At 52.1% G+C, this 22,820-nt stretch overlaps 2 protein-coding genes across 8 annotated transcripts in view; both read right to left on the bottom strand.

Annotated features, from left to right (window-relative positions):
• Positions 1-3,770: 3,770 nt before the first annotated feature.
• Positions 3,771-12,675, bottom strand: LOC108176193 (zinc finger protein 211). Of its 4 annotated transcripts, none has more exons than XM_051830974.2 (5): positions 12,414-12,675; positions 11,175-11,213; positions 9,306-9,427; positions 8,702-8,824; positions 3,771-8,093 (listed from the first exon to the last, which is right to left on the bottom strand). In XM_051830974.2, exons 1-5 carry the CDS (start codon positions 12,542-12,544, stop codon positions 6,805-6,807), a joined length of 1,704 nt encoding a protein of 567 aa, XP_051686934.2. In that variant the 5' UTR covers positions 12,545-12,675; the 3' UTR covers positions 3,771-6,804. The 4 variants fall into 4 exon arrangements, with proteins under 4 accessions (XP_051686934.2, XP_017195775.3, XP_051686935.2 ...); XM_017340286.3 differs by having other exon boundaries at positions 9,306-9,432; positions 12,414-12,508; XM_051830975.2 differs by lacking the exon at positions 8,702-8,824 and having other exon boundaries at positions 12,414-12,671.
• Positions 12,676-21,198: 8,523 nt separating this feature from the next.
• LOC138846705 (TBC1 domain family member 3D-like) overlaps positions 21,199-22,820 on the bottom strand; it is a 90,768-nt gene continuing 89,146 nt past the window's right edge. For all 4 annotated transcript variants that reach the window (XM_070063237.1, XM_070063235.1, XM_070063236.1 and 1 more), the window contains exon 10: positions 21,199-22,080. In XM_070063237.1, the coding sequence (XP_069919338.1) occupies positions 21,329-22,080 (752 nt within the window). In that variant the 3' untranslated portion in view covers positions 21,199-21,328. The remainder of the gene's footprint in view (positions 22,081-22,820) is intronic.

Raw genomic sequence — 22,820 nt, 5'->3', positions numbered from 1 at the left:
TGTTTATGGATTGGAACACTCCACATTGTTACTGTGTTAATTCTCTTCAAATTGATTTATAAAGTGGTCTTCAAATAGTTCATGAAAAGCACACATGAAAAACTATGCATGGATTTCAATTTTTTTTGTCACCAAAATAAACTCCAGCTAACTTGTTATAACATGTCAACACAGGGTCTGGTTTTGAGGCATTAAGAAAGATGACATTAGCATAAAAACAGCCTCATCAGAGCAACATGAATTCTGCTAAAACTGAAACAAGAATAGACATCAAATCTATGGTGAAGACTGGGTAGGAGAGTGAAAAATGTATGTAGACTGCCCCAAAGAAATGAGATAGAGCAGATTACACATCTCAGCAAAGGACAAGAATGTTGGCAGACCGTCTACATCAATTTGGGAGGAAACATCTCTTCCGTGCCCTAACTGAAGACCAACGACTAACAGCAGAAACAAACTGCCAGCACCAAATACCTCTACAGGCTCATCTTACGCAATTCCGACTGAAAAGGTTGGGCACACTTTCTGCTTGATGGGTGCCAAAGCTGCAGACAAGAACAGCGCTTTTAATGGAAATTTTATACAAGTGGGATCAAGATCTAAAGCGTTTTTTCAAATTATATAACGAGAGATGAATCATGGCTTTACAAATATAATCCTGAACACACAGCACAAAGCAGTAGCTACTAAGAGTTGGAACTAATCCAGTCAAAACAAAAGTGAACCAGCCAAGACAAACTGTTAAGGCAACAGTTTGGGGGTGGGGGAGGGGTATTAAAGCATTTTTCTTGTTGGCGCTCTGGAAGGCCAAGGACCAATAACATCTGCTTACCGTGAATGTATTCTGAGACTGTCAAAGCTTTGGCAGAAAAATGCCTAGGAAAACTTCTCCAGAGTCCTTCTCCCCCACAACAATGCTCCTACTCATGCCTCTCATAAACCAAGAGCAATCTGGTGAGAGTTTTTCAATGTTTATTTTCATCTACTTGAAAAGCAGAGTAGTAGAGACAGAGAATTTCTTCCATATTCTGGTTCACTCCATATTCTGGTTCACTCCCCAAATGCCTGCAACAGCCACGGCTGAGCCAGTCATGAGCCCAGAACTCCATATAGGTCTCCCCTGTGTGTGGCAGGAGTGCAAGCACTTGGACCATTAACTGCTGTCTGCCATGATGTTTCAGAATTAAAGCTGGGGGCTAGCACTGTGGCATAGCAAGTAAAGCCATATGGGTGCCAGTTCAAGTCCTGGCTGCTCCACTTCCGATCCAGCTCTCTGCTATGGCCTGGGAAAGCAGTAGAAGATGGCCCAAGTCCTTGGGACCCTGCACCCGTGCGGGAGACCCAGAAGAAGCTCCTGGCTCCTGGCTTCAGATTGGCACAGCTCCAGCCGTTGTGGCCATTTGGGGAGTGAACCAATGGATGGAAGACTTTCTTTTTCTTTCTCTCTCTCTCCTTGTCTCTCTCTCTCCCTCTGCCTCTCTGTAACTCTGCCTTTCAAATAAATAAATCTTTAAAAAAAAAAAAAAAAAGCTGGATTAGAAGCAGAGTAGCCAGGACTCAAACCAACAATCTGGTAAGGGATTCAGGTGTCCCAAGCAGCAGCTTAGCCCACTGACCACAGCACCCACCCTTGCTGAGAGTTGTGACAGGAAATCATGAAGCGTCACTTTATAGTCCTGATCTTGTTCCTCTTGACTTTTTGGTTCCTAATCCTCAAATATCTTGACAGGGCACCCACTTGTCTTAACAGTGTAAAACAAAACAAGACTACAGGACATGACTGGATTCCCAGGACGGTTTTTGTGGTTTTTTGTTTGTTTGTTTTTTTGCGGGGAGGATAGATTAAATGGCTTGTAGCATCACTTTCAACAGTATCTTGACCTTGATGGAGCTCATGTTGAGAAATAAGGCTTACATTTTTATCTTTCAATTATACTCTTTCACAAATTTGCTGAAGTCCCTTCATATATATTCCATGCTCTCCCAATCCAAATCACACAACGCTTTTGAGGAATATGACAAAAGAGTTCTAAAATCCATATGGAAATGATAAGGACAAGAAATTCTTCCTAAGTTACAGATTTAAAATACTACATTACTTGATTTGAAGATACATTATACAGTTACGATATGTAAGACTTTAAGATAATCAGCAAAAATACACAGGAAAAATATCTATAAACAGACCAACATATACAAGATCAAATGAATTTCAACTAAGGTGCAACAGCAACTCAGTAAATAGTACTGGCAACAGGGAGCAATCGAGTGTCCACATTTAAAAAAAAAACAAAAAACAAAACAAAAAAAACTCTAGCCTCAAACCTCATACAGTAAAAGAGTTAACTCAAAATGGATTATAAACCTAGGAGTATGAAACTTCTATTATGTAACAAAAGGGAAAATTCTAGCTTGATAAATACTTCCTACACACACAAAAACAGTGCTTAATTAAAAGGGAGGAAAATCCACATGTTCAACTTCATCAACAGTAATCACCTCTGCCATAGGAAACACTCTATCAAGAAATGTTTTAAAATGTCACACGATAGAGTATTGACAAATCACATATTTAATGAAGGACTTGTATCCAATATTTAGTAAGATCTCTCAAAATTCAATAATAATATTTTTTTTTTTTTTTTACAGGCAGAGTGGACAGTGAGAGAGAGACAGAGAGAAAGGTCTTCCTTTGCCGTTGATTCACCCTCCAATGGCCGCCACGGCCGGCGCACTGCGCTGATCCGAAGGCAGGAGCCAGGTGCTTCTCCTGGTCTCCCATGGGGTGCAGGGCCCAAGCACTTGGGCCATCCTCCACTGCACTCCCGGGCCACAGCAGAGAGCTGGCCTGGAAGAGGGGCAACCGGGACAGAATCCAGCGCCCCGACTGGGACTAGAACCCGGTGTGCCGGCGCCGCTAGGCGGAGGATTAGCCTAGTGAGCCGCGGTGCCGGCCTCAATAATAATATTTTAATGGACAAAAGATACATATTTAAAGATGTAGCCATGGCAGTAGCAAAATTAAAAATTCTCAAATTAGTCACTAGGGATAAAATAAAATCACAGAGAAATTCCACTATCTATCTAATGAGAATGGCAAACTCATTAGATCATGTTGGTGAGCTTAGCAAGCAACCAAAGTTCTAGTTACACCGCTGGAAACTGTGGAAAACAGTCTGTCAGTTTCTAAAGAGACAAACATCCACATACCAGCTGACTCCGTGTGTTTATGTCTAAGTTCTGATGCTCTGACAGCTGAGCGAGCTGGCCAGACTGCCCCTTCCACATTATCCTTTCTTCCGAGCTAGCGAAGGGCTTGACTAGTAGCACAACTCTATGCAATCAGTAATCCCAAATCTCCTGCCCCAACTGCTTCTCTAACTCTCACACTAAGCCAACACACGCTCTGCTCTAAAGCATCCCAGGAGCAATTATCAGGTAACAAGAGCAATCCTCAGCCCAAAGTCCAGCTAACTTATTCAAACCAGCTCGCTACAAACTGCCCTTCCACGTCTTTCCTGTGGGATTCCCGCAGAAGCTGTGGCCTAAGCCTTCCCCTTGCTCACTTCTGCCTCCTGACCAACAGGGTGCTCTCTGTAGCCCAGTGTGACGTGATGTTCCCCCTTCTCTTAGGAACTATAGGTAATAAATTCTTTTCTTCAACCTTGGCCTATGTCATCACTTTGTCACAACTGAAATTAAAATCCCATGGTTAGAAATGAGACACTCAGGCCTTTGTCTCCCAGCTATTAACACACAAGACAAGTATGTGAATGTTCACAGCCACTTTATTTGTAATAATCCCAAACTGGGAGCAACTCATGTTCCTTACCAGATATGTAGAACAAATTGTGGGATAACCACACGAGTATACTAGTCTAGACTAAAACAATGAAGTAATCAGACATGGAACATGGAGGAATCCCAAAATAATTACACTGTGTAAAAAAAATAAAAACTTCTTTAGAACAATATTTTGGTATTCCATTCACATAAAATTCTAGAAAAGTTAAAAAGTCTGCAGTAGTCCCCTTGCATCCACAGGGCGTATGTACCAAGTGGATGTCGACAGTACCAAACCATGTATATAAGCAAACTGGCCTTTCCTACATATACATACATATGACAAACTTTGACTTATAAATAAGGCATAGCAGATTAACAAACATAGCTAATAAAACAATTCTAACAATGTACCATAGGGACACACAATGTCCCTACTACTCCACTGCCAATTCAGCTCCCTGCTAATGCTTCTGGGAAGGCAGTGGATGATGGCCCAAGCACTTGGGGCCTGCCACCCATGTGGGAGACAAGGATGGAGTTCCAGGCTCCTGGCTTCAGCCTAGCCCAGATCTGGTTACTGTGCCCATTTGGTGAGTCGATCAATGGATGGAAGATCTATGTCATTCATTCTCACTCTCTCTCTCTAATAAATAAATAACCTTTTTCTTAAAAAAAAAAAAAACTAATAAAAGTAATTTAAAACTTGAATTATTTCTGAAATTTTTCATTTAGTATTTTTTGACTATGATTCACCACAGCAAAACTTTGGAGACTGTGGGGGTCCCACATCATGACAGGTTAAGCCACTGCCTGCAGCACCAGCATCCCATGAGCACTGGGTTGAGCCCTGGCTGCTCCACTTCCAATCCAGCTTCCTGCTAATGCAATTGGGAAAGCAATGGAAGATGGCTCAAGTGCTTGGGCTCCTGCCACCCATGTGGGAGACCCGGATGGAATTCAGCCTGCCCAGCTGTTGCAGCCAATTGGGGAATAAACCACTGGATGGAGGATCTCCCCCTCTCTCTCTCCCTCTCTCTGTAACTCTTTCAAATAAATAAATCTTTTTAAATAAAGAAAGAGACATACAGCAAGAGAAAAAGGAAAGGAAGAAAAAAAAAGAAACTGGATAAAGGGGGATTTCTGTAAAGGATGAGGCAAATTTGTGGTTGAGAAATCTGTTCATTATCATGACCGTGGTGAAGGTTGCATGGATACCTAAAAATCATTCTTCACACTGAACATCAACTGCATCTACATAGAGCCTTCAAAAACTGGTTCAAGGGGGCCAGCACTGTGGTGTAGCGGGTGAAGCCACCTCCTGCAGTGCTGGCTTCCCATTCGGGTGCCAGTTTGAGTCCCGGCTGCTCCATTTCCAATTCAGCTCTCTGCTATGACCTGGGAAAAAGCAGTGGAAGATGGCCCAAGTTCTTGGGTCCTTGCACCCATGTGGGAGACTCGGAAGAGTCTCCTGGCTTCAGATCAGCCCAGCTTTGGCCATTGTGGCAATTTGGGGGAGTGAACCAGCAGATGAAAGATCTCTCTCTCTCTCTGCCTCTCTGTAACTCTCTGCCTTTCAAATAAATAAGTCTTAAAAAAAAAATGGTTCAGGGCAGGCATTTTGCCTAGTGGTTAAGATGCATGTCCCATATCTGAATACCTGGGTGACTCCCTGGCTCCAGCTCCTGATTCCAGCTTCCTGCCAATGCAGACCCTGGGAGGCCGTATTGATGGCTCAAATAGTTGTGTTCCTGCCACCTACCTAGGAGACATGGTTGAGATCTCAGCTCCCAGCTTTGCCCCTGGGCCACTGCAAACATTTGGGTAGTGAACAAACAGATGGGGGCTCTTTCTCTAATAAATAAATAAAACAAAATTTTTAACAGTTCAACACGGAAATCTGGATCCTTCATTGGCAAACACATCTTAAATATGTTCTTCTTTGGGGGTCTGGTGCTGTGGCGCAGGTGCCCTGGCCTGAAGTGCCGACATCCCATATGGGTGCCGGTTCGAGACCCAGCTGCTCCACTTCCTATCCATCTCTCTGCTATGGCCTGGGAAAGCAGTAGAAGATGGCCCAAGTCCTTGGGCCCCTGCACCCACATGGGAGACCTGGAAGAAGCTCCTGGCTCCTGGCTTTGGATCGGCTCAGCTCTAGCCATTGTGGCCAACTGGGGAGTGAACCATTGGATAGAGGATCTCTCTCTTTCTGCCTCTCTGCTTCTCCTTTCTCTGTGTAAGTCTTTCAAATAAACAAACAAATATTTTAAAAAAATATGTTCTTCCTTTGGAAGGGACAGCCCTACATCAATGGAAGCAAAGCCTAGCAAGCTATAGATGCTAAATAAGTCACATGCCTAGACAACCAGCGCTTTTCTTGGTTTCTTTTTCTTGCCTGTATAGCAATGACCTTGAGGTAAGCAACCCAAACAGTCTTGACAATTCAGAAAACATTCAGATTATTTGCCCTACCAGTGATCTGAGCCACAGGAGACGTTAAATCTGGAAGTTCTGAGAATACCTGAATACCCGAATCCCTCACAGCTATAGTGACCAGAATATTTCTCTAAGCACCACTGGATAAGGCACATGCCTTCTGGTTTGCTGGCTCCAATTCTATTAACCCCATCAGTGTGTTAAGCTGATCAGGGTAAACTGCGATGGCCTCACGCCACTTGTGGTTTCCTACAGGGGACACAGTACAAAGACTGGCCGTCCCTCAGCTCACAGGGCCACCGGATGGTACATAGGAGATGGATTCTGCCATTGGCACCGGCAGGGAGAGCACTCAGGGAAGGGCCTCGTGCAGGTCAGACAGGGTAACGCACCTCCGGAAGCCTCCCCACACACTGCGGCTTGCACAACAGGTGTGAGGTGTAGCCTTTGGCTGACGGCCACTTCACAACTCTATTCTCAGAGCTTTTCTGCCGTCATGCATTGACCAAGCAGATAACACTCTTGTATTCCACGGCTTTTCTTCAGGGCGAACCCTCTGGTACCAAGCGAGGGAAGGCCACTGGCTCAACACTCTCCGACATGATTTTGCCGATGTTGAATGAGGCTGGATTTGTGGCTAAAGCACTTCCTACGTTCACTACGCTCATACGGTCTTTCTTCCGCGTGGGTTCTCTGGTGTCGAAGAAGTGTAAATTTCAGACTGAAGGCTTTCCCGCATTCACTGCACGCATAAGGCCTCTCCCCAGTGTGCACTCTCTGGTGTAAATTGAGGCTAGACCTGTGGCTAAACCATTTACCACATTCGGTGCATTCATAAGGTTTCTCACCAGTGTGAACTCTCTGGTGTGAGACAAGACCAGAGCTTTGGCTAAAGAACTTGCCACATTCAGTACACTTGTAAGGCCTTTCTCCGGTATGGATTCTCCGGTGCCGAACAAGCGTGATTTTGCGGCTGAAGAATTTTCCACACTCGCTGCATTCGTAAGGTTTGGCCCCTGTGTGAATTCTCTGGTGTCCAATTAGGCCAGACCGTTGTCTAAAGGATTTCCCACATTCTGTGCACTTATACGGCCTTTCTCCAGTGTGGATTCTCTGATGGCGAACCAGTGTGGTTTTACAGCCAAAGAAGTTCCCACACTCTACACAATTATAAGGCTTTGCCCCCGTGTGAACTCTCTGATGTTGAACAAGGCCATAGCTTTGTCTAAAGGACTTCCCACATTGCGTGCATTCGTAACTCCTGTCTCTGGCGTGGATTTTCTGGTGTTGAACGAGTCTGCATTTCCGTCTGAAAGCTTTGCCACATTCGCGGCACACATGAGGCTTCCCTCCAGCGTGAACCCTCTGGTGCTGGCCGAGTCGGTGCTGCTGGCTGAAGGCCTTCCCGCATTCACGGCACTGGTATCGCCCGTCGCCAGTGGGAACGACCTCGCTGCACCCTGCACTTCTGGGCGGACGCCCCTGGAGGTCAGCGGTCTGGTTGTGCAGAGGGCCTGGGTGGGGCAGGAGGTCCTCCCCATCGTCCCCGCACAGAAAGGGCTCCTCTGACAGGTGGCCTCTGCAGCCCGTAAGCGGTGACGCCCCGTCCTCCTCCCCGCTGGGGAGCCCCTCTCCGTCCTGATGCTGAGCGATGCTTAGGCTGAAGCAGAACTGTCTTCCACACGCCCTGCATGCCTGAAGCTTCTGCCCAGAGCAAATCCCCTGGTGTTCGGCCAAGAGCAAAACGTCCTTCACGACCGGGCCACACATCCCACATGGCTCGGCACTGTGCGCGGCCGAACCTGACCCGGGAGTCCTGATCCGCGGCACTGCTTGCAAAGGCGCCTCGGCATTCTCCATCCGAAACCAACAGCCTGAAAGCAGAGAAACACTGCTGTACACGCAGATGCGGGATAAAGAGGGCAGGCCATCCCAGACGCCTGCTCTGTAACTCCAGGATCGAACACATGGGGCTCCTGGGAGGATGAGGCAGCCGCAGCTGGGCTGAGGCGGGCTCCATACCGAGCCCGGCAGCACTGCACCACTGGGGGCTCTGGGGAGGAACAAGAACACAGTACAGCAAAGGGCGCGCTGTGAGCCTGACTCGCTGATCTGCCGACGGCTTTCAGCAGGGGCTTCTCGGCGGCTGACCTGGAAGCCCTGAACGGAAGGCTGTGCCCAGATCTGGGAAAACCAACCATATCCAAGAAGCTGCCAAAGCACGACGCAGGCCAGGAGCACGTCTCACAGCGCGGTATGTGCAGCTCCTTGTTGGAGAGCACGACAGGTGGGCAGGAACGGGGCAGACTTTCAGGCAACAGGGGTGTGCTTAGCTCTGGTCAGAAATCAAACAGGAGGGGTAAGTGGAGAAAATGCCAAGAAAAGGAGAGACTGAAATGAGTTATGGACTTGTCTTGGCAGACGTGCTGGGTGCCAGGAGAACCTAGCCCTGACACTGAACTATCCCTGCCTTGTCGCTTACCAGGGCCAGGTCCCCTCCAAGTCCCTAGTGACGCAGCTGGCCCAACGCCTGCCCTGCCAGGCGCCCAGGTGCCTTCCCCCGCCTCCAGCCGGACAACTACACGGATCTGGGAAGAAGCAAATCCTAAGAGAAAGACAAAGCAGCTAAGTGGATGGACACCAACAGCCAGAGCACCCAGCCCACCGGGAGTGACAACCAGTATTACAAGAAGAACCTTGGAGAAACGTCCTCTAGGATCGGCCCACTGCCCCCAAAACCGGTTCTCCAGCTGACGCCTGTGATTCCTGACATGGAGCAAGAGGCAGCGTCAGCTGGAGGAAGGAGGGTGCAGTAAAGGGCAGAGAGGGGCGGCAATCCCGGACAGTCCCCCGACAAGGTGAAGCCACGTCAAGTGGAAGCCACGGGCCCCCATATCCTTCCCTAGAAGGCTTGAGGGCACCAGACGCTGGGGCTCCGTGGGAGAGGGTGAGGAATGCCTGAAGCCTAGGAAGAAGACCCAGGAAGGAGGCAAGGTCCACTGGCGGCTGTGGGAAGGGAAGAGAGAGCCCTGGAGAGAGGAGGAGGGGCCAGCCCAGCCCGGACGCTGCGAGGGTGAGGGACTTACCCAGCGAGGCCACCAGGGTGAAGTTGTCCAGCATCACATCCTGGTACAGGAGTCTCTGAGGCTCGCCAAGGAGCTGCCACTCCTCCCAGGTGAAGTCCACAGCCACATCCTCCAAGGTCACCCTGCCCTACCATGAGGGGCACAGCAGTGTCTCTAAGCAGCCCCTCTCCCAGGGCCCTCTCTATCCCTGGCTCCCTAAACCCAGTCCCTCCCACCCTCCTCTCAGGAAGGCTCACGGGAGGCGGAGGCCGGATAGCACCACAGTCCCCTCGCTGTGTCCCCCACATCAACTGCAGACATGTGGGCAGGTAAATGCTGAGCCCTGGGACTGACGAATTCCCCTGGGCATGCCTTGCAGTTCATGCCTCCCGTACCAGCGAACACGGGCCCAGCGTCCTCCCTCACCTCCTAGGGCCCACCCCTGGGAGCCTCAGTTCACACTCTCCCTTGGCCACATCCCTCTGGGCACCATCAATCACGCACATTTGGATTCTCACTGCCACTGTCCATGCCCTGCGTATACCATGGGCATCTCCCTGAGCTCCGGGGAGAACCCAGAAAACACTGGGAAATGTAAGGGTGATCCCATCCTGAGTCCCACATCTGACAGCCCACAGGGCCAGGGCAGGCCTCTCGCCCTGCTGTCCAGACCTCTCCACCTCGTCCTGGCCCCTGCTTCAACCTCACATGCAGGTGGCAATACCTTAAGCCCTCTTCTACTGCTGTGCCTCCCCTATCGCAGCCGTCCTCTTCCCATCAAAGCCTTGTTCAGTGCCCAGCTCCCCTGGCCGCCCATCCGTCACCGACTCTCCCACTGGCCCCTGAGCTTATTCGTAAGCCTAAGCAAATTCTCCAACCCCACCAATGGTCACCATTGGACTGGTGAGCCTTGACAAGGGGGAGTAAGTGCAGGCTTTGGGCAGTCATGTCACCTCCATCACTGCTGTCCTCCCATGGTCACGCCCCTGGGAAGCTCTGGCCATCTGCCATACCCACCTCAAACCCCACAGCCACCTCTCTGGCGTTACCTCTCTGTGACATTCACCAACCCTAGGCAGGTGCCCAGTAACATGGTCACCATGACCTGAAGATGTCGCCTCCTAAATGGGACTCACAGCTCTGCCCCAGGCCACACACAGGTCACCAACTTGTGCTGTCCTCAGCATGAACCTCTTGCCTGAACTCCAGCTGTGTGTCCAGCTGTCCACTCACTCACTCCACTCAGGGTCTCTGGAACATCACAAACGGACCATAGCCCAACCTACCGCCTGATAATTCTTCTGAAACTCACGCCTACAACTGACTTCCCCTTCTCAGTTGATGGCATCTCCTTCCTGCTAGCTGCAAGGGTCAAAATTCCATCCATCTCTCGATCACAGAGTCTGATTGGATATATTTTAAAAGCAAATCCAGGAGCCAGCGCCGTGGCTCACTTGGCTAATCCTCCACCTGCAGTGCCTGCATCCCATATGGGTACCAGGTTCTAGTCCCAGTTGCCCCTCTTCCAGTCCAGCTCTCTGCTGTGGCCCGGGAGGGCAGTGGAGGATGGCCCTAGTCCTTGGGCCCCTGCTCCAGGCCTGACTCCCTCATCCTGGCTCGCAGGTCCTCTAAGACATACAGAGGCCTGTGACAGCCGCCTGCCAGCTCTGTCTCACCACTGTGCACTGGCACATGCTGACCCTCTGCCTACACACCTGCCACAGAACATTCTACAGGTGGCCAGAAACTGGCCTAGATGCCAGATCAGGTGTCTGATGACACATTACCCCAGGCCAAACTGAGTAATGTGGCAGACAAGCAGTAGCAGGATAAATCCAGGAGACCATATGGGTCATGGGGAGGTATGGAAGGGGGACACTATCCACTCACCTGTGCGTGGTTCGTGAACGCATCTGAAGCCATGGAAACCTGTGGGAAGAGTGAGACTGTGAGCGAAAGGCACCCATGCTGCACCCCAAGGGATCGCCTGATCATGCCCTGCAAGGTGACCTTGGGCTAACTGACCAAATTTTGGGTTTCAGTCCTTGGTGCGACCTCTTACCTGCTATGTGACCCAGGACAAGGATTCAACTTTCCGGTGCCTATCTTCACTGAATGGACCTAAGAATGGCACCCACATCCTGGGGTTGGAACTGGTATCGAATGCATCAGTAATTACGCATCAAGCGCTAAGTAGGCTCTATCACTATCCACAAAATCAAGTCTTCTGTCAATGTTTTCAGTGTAAATCATGCGATGGGTCTTTGAAAGTATGAGGATGCAATACTGTGATGTTTAGTGTTTTCACGTACGGCTCTGGGAGTATATTATGGTGTTAACCACATTTGCATTGCATGCACAAATTTAACTTGCTAAATTCCCACAGTTCAGTGTTTACATGCACACTTTTAGAGGAATGTTGATCCCTTAATGTGGAAGCGAGTGGTTGTTCCATTTCTCCCTAAGTTAAACCGGGGTGTGGTGACTCCAAGGCGGGGGGTACCTTCTCTGTTCTCAAAGATCTGCGCACCACTGCATCGCCACTCCGGTCCGGCAACAATGTTCCCTGTCCCCCTGCGCCTCCTGTCTGCCCGTCTCTCCTCTCCTCATCAGTCACCCCTGCCTTCTACCCCCAGTCGGCCGGCTTCTTAGTAACCTTCGGGAACCTTTTAAAATCGTCCCGGGATCCAGTCTTTCTGATGACAACCGTCCGGGGCCACCAGTGCCCTCAGATTAGCTCATCTGCTCACGGGTCCCAACGCTTCCCAGTCGCATCCGCAGGCTCTGCACACCCTGGTCCCTCTGTAAGGGGCATCTCTCATCACTCCGCGTGTCAAAAACAGGGGACCTACCCGTACCGCCCCTGGACTGCCCCGAACAGAGAGCTGTGGCTGCAGTGCCCCGAGCAGGCGCCTTCACTCGGGGCTCCAGCGGGGTGGCGAGATCGGACAGGTCAGCACCAGGGGACGCAGCACCAGCCTCAGCGGGCAAGCGCAGGCGACCCAGCCAAACCCCGACGCCAGCCTGCTCCGAGCGAGGAGTCGCCCCAGAGAGCGCCCTCCCGAGCCACAGACCCGCCCCCATGCACCGTGAGCGACGCCTCGGCTCACGCCTTCCCGCTCCCTTTACCTTGGGCCGGACCAAGAGCTCAGACCCTGTCCAGGTGGACCGACCCAAGAGTCACCAAAAGGACCGCCGCCGCAGGGGCGCCGGAAGTCCCGCCTGGACGTGCCCAAGCGTCCCTCTGCAAGGGCCCCCATTGGCTTAGCGCCGCAGGGGCTCTGCGCAAGGATTCTGGGTAATGTAGTTCTCCCGGGCCTCTGCGCTGGAGGGCGCGCGCGCTCCAGACTCTGGCACAGGTGGCAAGCGCGCTCCGAAGTTCTGAGACCCACGTGCTTCCCAAAGCGACAAAATCAAAAGACAAACTAAACCACGTCGGTCCGACACACACACACGTGAGCACTTATTATCTTAAGAGCTAATAAAGATCATAGTACTTTCCTTCATAGAAATTTTTCAAGTCAATTCTGTAGGCTCGAGGCTGTCAGGGTGATGCCGAGAGAAAATAAAAAACTGCAGAGAGGCTCAGATGGGGAAGCTTGCAGGGTACCGCAGGTGGACAGGTGTGGAGTTCTCCTGCTAATTCGCACAAGCAGCAGCCCTACTGTGTAATCGGTGCGCATGCCCCAACCCTTCAACACCATTGTATCCCGGTAATATGTCTTGCTCCATATTCTGAGAGATATTCAAGTACTTTTAAGGAGTTCGACATCTATCTGGAAGAAGAGACTTTTACCAAGTGACATTTTCTGTGAAGACCGCATCACTGGTGAAGGAAATGTGGAAGGGGGCATCTTTTTTATTTTTTAAAGATGCATTTATTTGGGGCCGGCGCTGTGGTGTAGAAGGCTAAGCCTGCTACAGTGCTGGCATCTAATGTGGGTGTCGGTTGGAGTCCCAGGTGCTCCCTGTTAATAACCTGGGAAAGCAGTGGAGGAGGTTGTATTTGCCCTGACTGGACATGACACATGTACCCGTGTGTCAAAACAGCTCTTGGCATCCCATAAACATAGACGATTTTATGTGTCCAGCACTAAGTTGTCAAGTCTATGCACACAGGATACCTTTTCATTTATTGAGGTCTTGCATAATGTCTCTCAACAATGCTTTGTGGTCTTCGATAGCTTGTCATTTTCAGTGTACAAGTCTTGCTCTGTTGTGATTAAATTTATTCCTGTGTAAGTTCTTTTTTTAATGCTGTTATTTTTTAAGATTTATTTATTTATTTGAAAGTCAGAATTACACAGAGGGAGAAGGAGAAGCAGAGAGAGAGAAAGAGAGAGAGCGAGCGAGCGAGCGGTCTTCAATCACCTGGTTCACTCCCCAGTTGGCTGCAACGACTGTAGCTGCACTGTTCCGAAGCCAGGAGCCAGGAACCAGGAGCCAGGAGCCAGGAGCCAGGAGCCGGGAGCCAGGAGCCAGGAGCTTCTTCCGGGACTCCCACGTGGGTGCAGGGACCCAAGGACCTGGGCCATCTTCTACTGCTTTCCCAGGCCACAGCAGAGAGCTGGATTGGAAGTGGAGCAGCTGGGACTTGAACCGGTGCCCATATGGGATGCTGGCACTGCAGGCGGTGGTGGCCTTACCCACTACGCCACAGTGCCGGCCTCTTTATGTTGTTATAAATGAAATTGTCTTCTCAATACCATTTTTGTAGTGTTCATGGCTATTGTGTATTTAAAACAACAGTTTTTGTGTGTTGGTCTTGGATTATTTAACTTTGCTCAATTTACTAGGGTTTTTTTTTTTTTTTTTTGACAGGCAGAGTTAGACAGTGAGAGAGACAGAGAGAAAGGTCTTCCTTTTTCCATTGGTTCACCCCCCAAGTGGCCGCTACGGCCAGCGTGCTGCGGCTGGCACACTGCACCGATCCGAAGTACCGAAGGTACTTCCTCCTGGTCTCCCATGCGGGTGCAGGGCCCAAGCACTTGGGCCATCCTCCATTGCATTCCCGGGCCCCAGCAGAGAGCTGGACTGGAAGAGGAGCAACCGGGACAGAATCCGGCACCCCGACTGGGACTAGAACCCTGGGGTGCCGGCGCCACAGGCAGAGGATTAGCCTAGTGAGCTGCGGCGCTGGCCAATTTACTAGGTTTTGCAGATGCTTTGAGGATACAGCGTCCTGTCATTCCTAAGTATAATTTTTCTTTTTCTTCCCTGACTGGATACCTTTCATTTCTAGTTCTTGCCTATTTGCTCTGGACATCCAGGACGATACCGAATAGTGGTGGCAAAAGCAGCCATCATTGTCCCTTATTGACTGCGGGGCCAAGCTCTGTCCTTCAGTGTTGCATCCAATGGGTTTTACACCAATGTCCTCTGCTAGGTTGAAAAAGTTCCCTTCTATTCCTTTTTTTAAAAGGATTTATTTATTTATTTATTTATTTATTTATTTATTCAAAAGTCAGGGTTACACAGAGAGAGGAGAGGCAGAGAAAGAGAGAGGTAGAGACAGAGAGAGAGGACTTCCATCCGCTGGTTCACTTCCCAGATGACCACAACAGCTGGCGCTGCACCGATCCAAAGCCAGGAGCCAAGTGCTTCTTCCAGGTCTCCCACACGGGTACAGGGGCCCAAGGACTTGGACCATCTTCTACTGCTTTCCCAGACTATGGCAGAGAGCGGGATCAGAAGTGGAGCAGACAGATTTCGAACTGGTGCCCATATGGGATGCCGGTGCTTCAGGCTAGGGCTTTAACCCTCTGCGCCACAGTGCCGGCCCCATCCTTCTAGTTCTAATTAACTGTTTTCAACACCCAATTTTATTGGACCTGGAATCGGGCCTTTTTAATACGTGGGATAATTAGGCAGCAAACAATCATTAACTGTAGATCTGATAAAACAGAATCTAAAGACTCAGGAATAGCAATTGTAGGAAGCTACCAGTCGCCCTTGAAGGGGAGAATGCCTGAAGAAGGGGCCTCCAGTGCTGGGTTCAGACGCCAGCCGAGTAGGTGGATGTGGGACTCCGTGCACGGTGCAGGTTATGCTGGGTGCAACAGGCCACGCCTAGGGAACAGAAAGCAGCTTTCTGGGAGCTTGCGGGCTGGCTGCTGAACAGGAAGGCACTTCAATGTTGACATCAAAACCTGCTGACATCAAAACCTTCCTAGAGCTCTCACAACGCGCCGGCAGGTGCACTGTGGGAAGAACAAATTCCAAAATCCCTTCTTCAGCTCTGCTTTAGTGCGTCTCCTACACCCTCTACTGGCAGAGCTTGGTATTGCACCAGCAGAAAACCAGTAAACGCAGGCGCAGCTTCTGTGTCTCACTGCGGGGCGGAGAAGTCGCGGCTGAGAGGCAATAAGTTAACAGCACCATGGTCTCTGCCTTTAGGTACTCAGCTCCCATACACGCTCTTCTACACACATCTGAGCTACTAGAAAACAGTAAAAATAATCCTGTTCCCAGCCAACATGACTCAGCTAGGCTTCGCACAGGTAAAGGAGTCCTCATGCTTCGCCCAAAATAAGGAAGCAACAATCGCCGACTCCATGAGACTCAGCAGCCGGTCCTCGAAATCATTATGGTTGCTGGCGCCACAGCTCACTAGGCTAATCCTCCGCCTGCGGAGCCGGCACACTGGGTTCTAGTCCCGGTTGGGGCGCCGGAGTCTGTCCCGGTTGCCCCTCTTCCAGGCCAGCTCTCTGCTGTGGCCCGGGAGGGCAGTGGAGGATGGCCCAAGTGCTTGGGCCCTGCACCCCATGGGAGACCAGGAGAAGCACCTGGTTTCCGGCTTCCGATCAGTGCGGTGCGCCGGCCGCGGCGGCCACTGGAGGGTGAACCAACAGCAAAAGGAAGACCTTTCTCTCTGTCTCTCTCTCTCACTGTCCACTCTGCTGTCAAAAAAAAAAAAAAAAAAATTCATTATGGTCCCGCTGAACATTCCGTAACCTGAAAACTGTATGTAAAGACAACCCCAACAATGGGCGTGGAAAACAACAGCGAGGGAGAAGTGCGAATCGTCAGTGTCCGTACCCAAACACACAGAACAAGCACATGGAAAAATGCCTGCAGCCTCAATCATCGTCACAGGCCACTTAGTACCTCTGACCTGCTCCTGCCACTGCTTACTCCACGTTTCTCCCGCCCAGCTGGAGCTTCAGCTGGCCAAGATTCAGCTTGTAAATGAAAACTTTATCAGGGGCCGGCGCTGTGGCACAGCGGGTTAAAGCCCTGGCCTGAAGTGCCGGCATCCCATATGGCTGTTGCTGCCATTTGGGGAGTGACCCAGCAGATGGAAGACCTCTCTCTCTGTCTCTGCCCCCCCTTTAACGCTGCCTTTCAAATAAATAACAAATAATAAATCTTTAAAAAAACAAAACTTTCTCAGGGACCGTGCTGTGGCTTAGTAGGCAAAGCCGCTGCCTGCAATGCTGGCATCCCATATCAGCACTGGTTTGAATCCCAGCTGCTCCATTTCCAATCCACCTTCCTGCCAATGGCCTGGGAAAGCAACAGAAGATGGACCAGGTACTTGAGCTTCTGCCACCCACATGGGAGCCATAGAAGAAGCTCCTGGCTCCTGAATGTGGCCTGGCCTTTCTCTCAGTCTCTCCCATTCTGTAACTCTGATTTTCAAATAAATGAATCTTTTTTTTTCTTTTTGACAGGCAGAGTGGACAGTGAGAGAGAGAGAGACAGAGAGAAAGGTCTTCCTTTTGCTGTTGGTTCACCCTCCAATGGCCGCCGCGGCTGGCGCGCTGCGGCCGGCGCACCATGCTGATCCGAAGCCAGGAGCCAGGTGCTTCTCCTGGTCTCCCATGGGGTGCAGGGCCCAAGCACTTGGGCCATCCTCCACTGCACTCCCTGGCCACAGCAGAGAGCTGGCCTGGAAGAGGGGCAACTGGGACAGAATCCGGCACCCCGACCGGGACTAGAACCCGGTGTGCCGGCGCCGCCAGGCGGAGGATTAGCCTAGTGAGCCGCGGCGCCGGCAAATAAATGAATCTTAAAAACAAACAAACAAACAAAAAAAAAAAAACACACAGTTTCTCACAGGCTAAGTGAGAACTCTCACATAATGAGTTCATGAGGACTTCTCCCACTCAGCAGGCCCCATCTAAACACAGGTGAGGTTCAGTTCCTGATGCATACTTTCAATTTTGATCCTTCAAGGCTCAACTTCAGAAAGAAAACTCCATTGCTGTGCTTACGTTGGTTTGCAGGTCATACTTGATGCTTGTTATGTGAGTTTCCCAAGGCAACAAAGAGGTCGATCGTCTTATCTCCTGCAACATGGCTGCCATCAGACACCTAGAACAAGCCCCTATTCTACACCAAAAACTTCATATGGCAGAAAGCGACACAAAATCACTTTTCCCGGAGCTAACAATGACCAATGCAAACACCTACTGCACTCTTGCAAGAATTGTGCCCCCCTCGCCCCGTTAGGCCCACTGCTACAAGCAGGAGTGAACCCGCGAGGCCTTGCTCCTAAGAAGCTCTGGCAAGTGGACGTCACCCACATTAACTCCTTTGGTCAACTTATGTTTGTCCATGTGGTGGGAGATACGTATTCAAAGGCTGTATTTGCAGCAGCCCAATCCGGAGAAAAGGCTAGAAATGTGATAAAGGCGGTTAAGTCAGCCCTACTGGTCCTCGGTGTCCCCTGGACAATAAAGCCTGATAACGGGCCAGCGTATACACCACAGGAATTTAATTCCTTCCTGAGGTCCTGGAACATACAGTCTGCCACAGGTATCCCATACAAGCCACAGGGGCAGGAAATCATTGAAAGAACTCATAGGACGATTAAAGATCTCTTACAAGGACAGAAAAACAACCGTATGCCCCCAGACCCACAGCTTGCTTTGACTGAGGTCCTTTTCACTATCAAGTTTCTTACTTTTGATTCCAAGGGGTCAGCCCAGCTTATAAACACTGGGGATCCTTTCCATCCCAGACCCCGGCCCCTATGGTTAGGTGGAAATACCCCTGACAGGAGAATGGAAGGGGCCACACCCTCTCTAACCAAAGGTCGAGGATATGCTTGTGTCTTTCCAGAGAATGCGACACAGCCCATTTGGGTACCAGCCAGAAACATCCAGCCTGCAACTGACAGCCAACCAGAACCAGCTGAACAAGACTGAGAGTCAGCCTTGTTAGCAGACGCACCTGCCCTATCATCCTACCCTGGGAAACTGCCCATAGCCACATCCATTAACGCTTCATACCCCACTAGCTCTGGTCAGCCACTCAAACGGCCCACAGCCTGTGTGTGGTCACACAATTCCTGGTTACCATTCTTCCTCATTCCTACCCCATCTGAGCAAGCACACCAGTGGTCTCCCGTGTTGAGCGCTGTTTAGTCAACGACGGGTAATATCCCCTGGGGGACAACCTAAGACAGGCACAGCCGCGTACAGAGACCACATGGACACAGGGTCAACAATGGTATGGCCAAGGATCATGCCTCCCATTGCTCAAAAATAAATGAAAAGGGGGAAATGTGGTGGAATGAGAAGGCCATGCCAAGATGGCCACTGGCAAGCGAGCATGTTACTCAGGTTACTTCAAAAACCACCTGGGAAACCACATGGCAGCAGAGCCTGCCTGGCAATGGGCTGTGATTGGATGGTTTTGGAAACTGCCTGGCCACAGGCTGTGATTGGTTAGGGCACAGACTGCCCCATGACTGGATTGGATGTCTCGGCTATATAAGCTGCTGTACCACTGAAATAAATTAGTCTGTGGGCTGCTCGATCTGGCTCACTTTCACCTGACTCCCCGGTCTGTGTGGTGACTCCACGCCTCTGTCCCCCACCACGCTCCTCCTCTCAGAACAGATCCACCTCAACACACAGATATGTCATGTCCAGAGATGCTGTCCAGCAACACTTGGGTTTTAACTGATTCTTTTATCCCCCCCTCAGCTTCTCCCTTTAAATTGCATTATAAACTCTTTTGGAGACTCACAAAGTGCTGTAAAATAACACAGCGAGTGCTGAATTGGGACCACTCAGCTTCAGCAGTCAAATGTTCCTAATTGGGTGGAGGACGCCCATGCATTTTCCTTTCTCTGCCTGAGTTCAAACTCCAGATGCCTAGGCTTAGTGTTCTCCACATTGCACTTTCCTTCACTGGGGGGGGAGGTTTGTTCCCCAGAGTCCGTGTGCAGGGAGCATGGGTGCATGGGCCCCAACCCAGCTCCTGCATGGACGGGCGCTGGCCTCCTGGGATGGCTTAGGGTGCACAGGGGTGAGTTCCCATTGTTGTTGCTACAAATATTTCCTTATTATCAAGATGTCATTACAAATGTTTAATTCGTGGATCTTGGGGGGTGGTTGCTTCCATCCACTGTTCCCCTCACCAGAGGCCTGCAGTGGCGTGGCTGAAGCTGGATCTCAACCCAAATCTCCCATGTGGGTGGCAGGAACCCAACTACTTGAGGCATCCTCGCTGCCTCCCAGGGTGCACGTGTGTAAGAAGCTGGACTCAGGGGCCGAGGCAGGGGATGGACCCCGGGTGGTCCAGGAGGGGATGCACGTGTCCCAGTGGTGTCTTCCCCATGTTGCCTGCCCTGGGGTTGTCATCAGGGACAGGGCCCAGTCCTCCTCCAGCCCCATCTCACTCGGGCTCCTGCTGGGGGATGCTGTCTGCCATGAGACCCTCACCAGAAGCTGGTGCCGTGCCATGCTCTCGGGCTGGTCAAGCCACAGGCAAAGTGAACTTCTTTCATTTTCTAAGCAACGCGGCTTCAGGTATTTTGCTATTGCCACACAGAGTGGCCAGGACTCCCCTCCAACTTCAGCTAAACGCCCTCCAATGAGCCTGAAGGGTTTCTGAGAAAGCCTCTTCCCGAAGCATCAGGGGTTCCCCATCCTGGATTTTAGTTGAGGTCTCCCTAAACCCACTCTGGCTTCCTGTGCCCCCTAAACCCCAGGCACTGAGTCCTCTGTTAGGGGTGGCTGGGGGTCCAGGCAGAGGCCAGCTCAGTGGCACTGCTCACAGCACCTGGGTTCCGGTAGGACTTCGAGTCCCTCAGGTCAACCTCTAGAGACATCGCGGGGCCTCATGTGTGTCCTGGGAGACAGGAGCCGGGCAGGAGCTGGGAAATGCTGAGTCTGCGAATTCACCGCCTGTCCTTACAGGGCTCTGGAGCCGCCCCTGCATTTCAGGTGAGCCGTGGCCCGCGTGCCCGGCTGAGAGCTGTGGCTACACGGCCACAGAGATCACCTCTGACAGTGGTGCTTGTGGGAGAGCAAGGTGACCTGCGTGCTAGGGCCCTTCCCGCCCACAGCACATGAGCTCAGCACACAGACCAGGCCCCTCTAGCGCTCTGCGGCAGCCCTTCCTGGAGAACCTGAGTCCCAGGGCCAAGGGCTCTGCTCCCGTGGTGCTCACACACATAGGCACAGCCGAGAGCAAGTCCCTCTCACCTCCACCGAGAATCCATTTGATTCTATTAAATGTGCCTCCAGCCTACGCTACGAACACCTGGTCAGTTGGGCAATAGACGCACTGCTGGCCACTGGTCGCCTCCCAGCCCAGAGTGCACATCCTCTCCCATGTGGGAGAGCCATGTGGGGTCAAGCCAGGGATGCTGCAGCCACGGCCGCCCAGGTCTAGGGGAGAGCACAGAGGTGACACAGGCCCTCCAACCACGGCTGTTCCTATTTGCCGATCTGTCCCAGAGGTCACGGGCACTCACAGCTGCTGCTCTCCCACCCTGACCCAGCCCCACAGGGCACAGCTGAATCTCAGGCATTGCCTGCAGGGTCCTGAGTGGGTCTCTGCCTGGGGCTGGGTGCTGTGGAACCACCCATCTACCCAGGAACACGGGGAAGCTTGTTGCCGCTGGGCGCCGGGGTCACAAACTGGAGCAAACTCCTTTCCATGGAACAATTTAATACAGGCTCAGCACCACCTGAGGGTGGCGGTGGGGGAGGGGGCGGGGAGGAGAGTACAGTGGCTCCTGGCACGGCTGTTGTCTTCCAGTGTCAGGGTGTCCTGGCCCCAGGAAGAGCCTGGGGGGTGGGGGCTCAACCAAGTGTATAGGATGCCGTGAAGACACACGGAAGGCTGCTGCCCAGCCTGGGCAGGACAGATGCTGGACTCGGCCTCTCTTCTAGGAGGCACCCATCATCCAGGTGCCCCACAGAATAAGAGGTAAGGAGGCCTCTGGCCAGGGAGGGCACACGGGCCTGGTCTCCCATCCCAGGGCTGGCTCTGGCCGGCTCCAGCCCGTGACTGTCCCCAGAGTGCGTGGGGCTGCCATGCCAGTAGTGGGGAGTCTTCAGCCATGGCCCCCAGGCGGGGACAGCCTGTATGGGCCCTGGTTCTGGGCACTCCGAGGCCCATGGAGGAGCCCACATCCACAGGCCCTCCCGGCTGCCAGCGTCGGAGGAGTCGTCCTCCCTGTGCTCTGGCCCGCTCAGGTTAGGGAGACTGGCGCACTGGCACAGGCCTCCCCACCTCGAGCACTTTGGAGACTCCATGGGGCTGGCAGAACATGGAGACTCTGCGGTCCCCACAGGGGAGCCCAGGCCGAGGGGCTCTGGGCTGCCTTCCCAGCTCTCCTCCTCCTCCAGGCCTTCCCTCTCGGTGATGCGGAGGCCAAAGCTTTCTGGAGGACGGATCATCACTGCACGAGTAGCGGGACCCCTGGCCTGCTCCCACACTGCCACTGTGTCCTGAATGGTGATTTTGGCCTTCGGAGCAGTGGGGGCAGGAACGTGCATCTGGGGGACGCGTGCCTGCCCCAGGGGCTTGCTGCACTGTTCGATGGCCTTGGCTGGAAGAAGAAGAGACGCGGTTTGCTTCTCCACAGCCCCCGTCTGGCCTGCAGGGTGCCTGCCCCGACCTCACCCTGGGGTCCCCATCACCACGTGTGACGCTGAGGACTCTTCCAGGCTGCTGGCCCCAGACGGGAGGGTGTGTGCAACCCGGGCAAGGGGAGCCCTGGGACACCACCGGCTCCTCCTGCAGTCCCCACAGGGTGGATGGCCCTGAACTCCCCACCTCACTCTCATCTCTGGGGACCCAGGCACCAACTCAGGACCCCGTCACCTACCCCACCTGACCTCCTGCGCCCTAACAGTGCATTCGCTGAGTTACCCACATCTGAGTCCCTCCAACATGGCTGGAAAGGAACTGAGCCTAAGATGATGGGGGTGAGAGCTGGGGCTGTGGGGCAGACATGGAGTCTGGTGCAGGCCCTCAGGGACAGGGAATGCCGCTTCTAAAGAGGTGGCAGGGGTGCCCTGTGTCCTCTGCCCCTGGCCCACTGTCTCTTTCCTGGTGAGACTGGGCTGTCATCGCTACTGTCCCATGAGCACCCAGGGAGGCAGCATCTGGAGGCGCAGTGGGGCCTCCCCAGTGCCTGGACAGCCTGCACCTGGGCCCCCACTTAGAGCCTCTAGAGCTGGGACAAGCCCATCTCTGCTCTGCATGGGGACCCAGGTGCTCAGGTGCATGATGGCAGCAGCAGCAGGGGAGGAGCACGGGGACCCCTCCCCACCAGAGCCCAGAGGC

Source organism: Oryctolagus cuniculus, chromosome 18 (genome assembly GCF_964237555.1).
Source record: "Oryctolagus cuniculus chromosome 18, mOryCun1.1, whole genome shotgun sequence".
NCBI lineage: Eukaryota > Metazoa > Chordata > Mammalia > Lagomorpha > Leporidae > Oryctolagus > Oryctolagus cuniculus.
This window is presented reverse-complemented; position numbering and strand designations above follow the sequence as displayed.

Excerpts from the sequence above, each read along its gene's own strand:
- LOC108176193 (XM_051830974.2), bottom strand. The coding sequence starts at position 12,544 with ATGGGGGCCCTTGCAGAGGGACGCTTGGGCACGTCCAGGCGGGACTTC. Across the intron at positions 8,825-9,305 it reads CACCCTGGTGGCCTCGCTGG|GATTTGCTTCTTCCCAGATC; the intron begins GTAAGTCCCTCA and ends TCTTTCTCTTAG. Across the intron at positions 8,094-8,701 it reads TTGGAGGGGACCTGGCCCTG|GCTGTTGGTTTCGGATGGAG; the intron begins GTAAGCGACAAG and ends CTCTGCTTTCAG.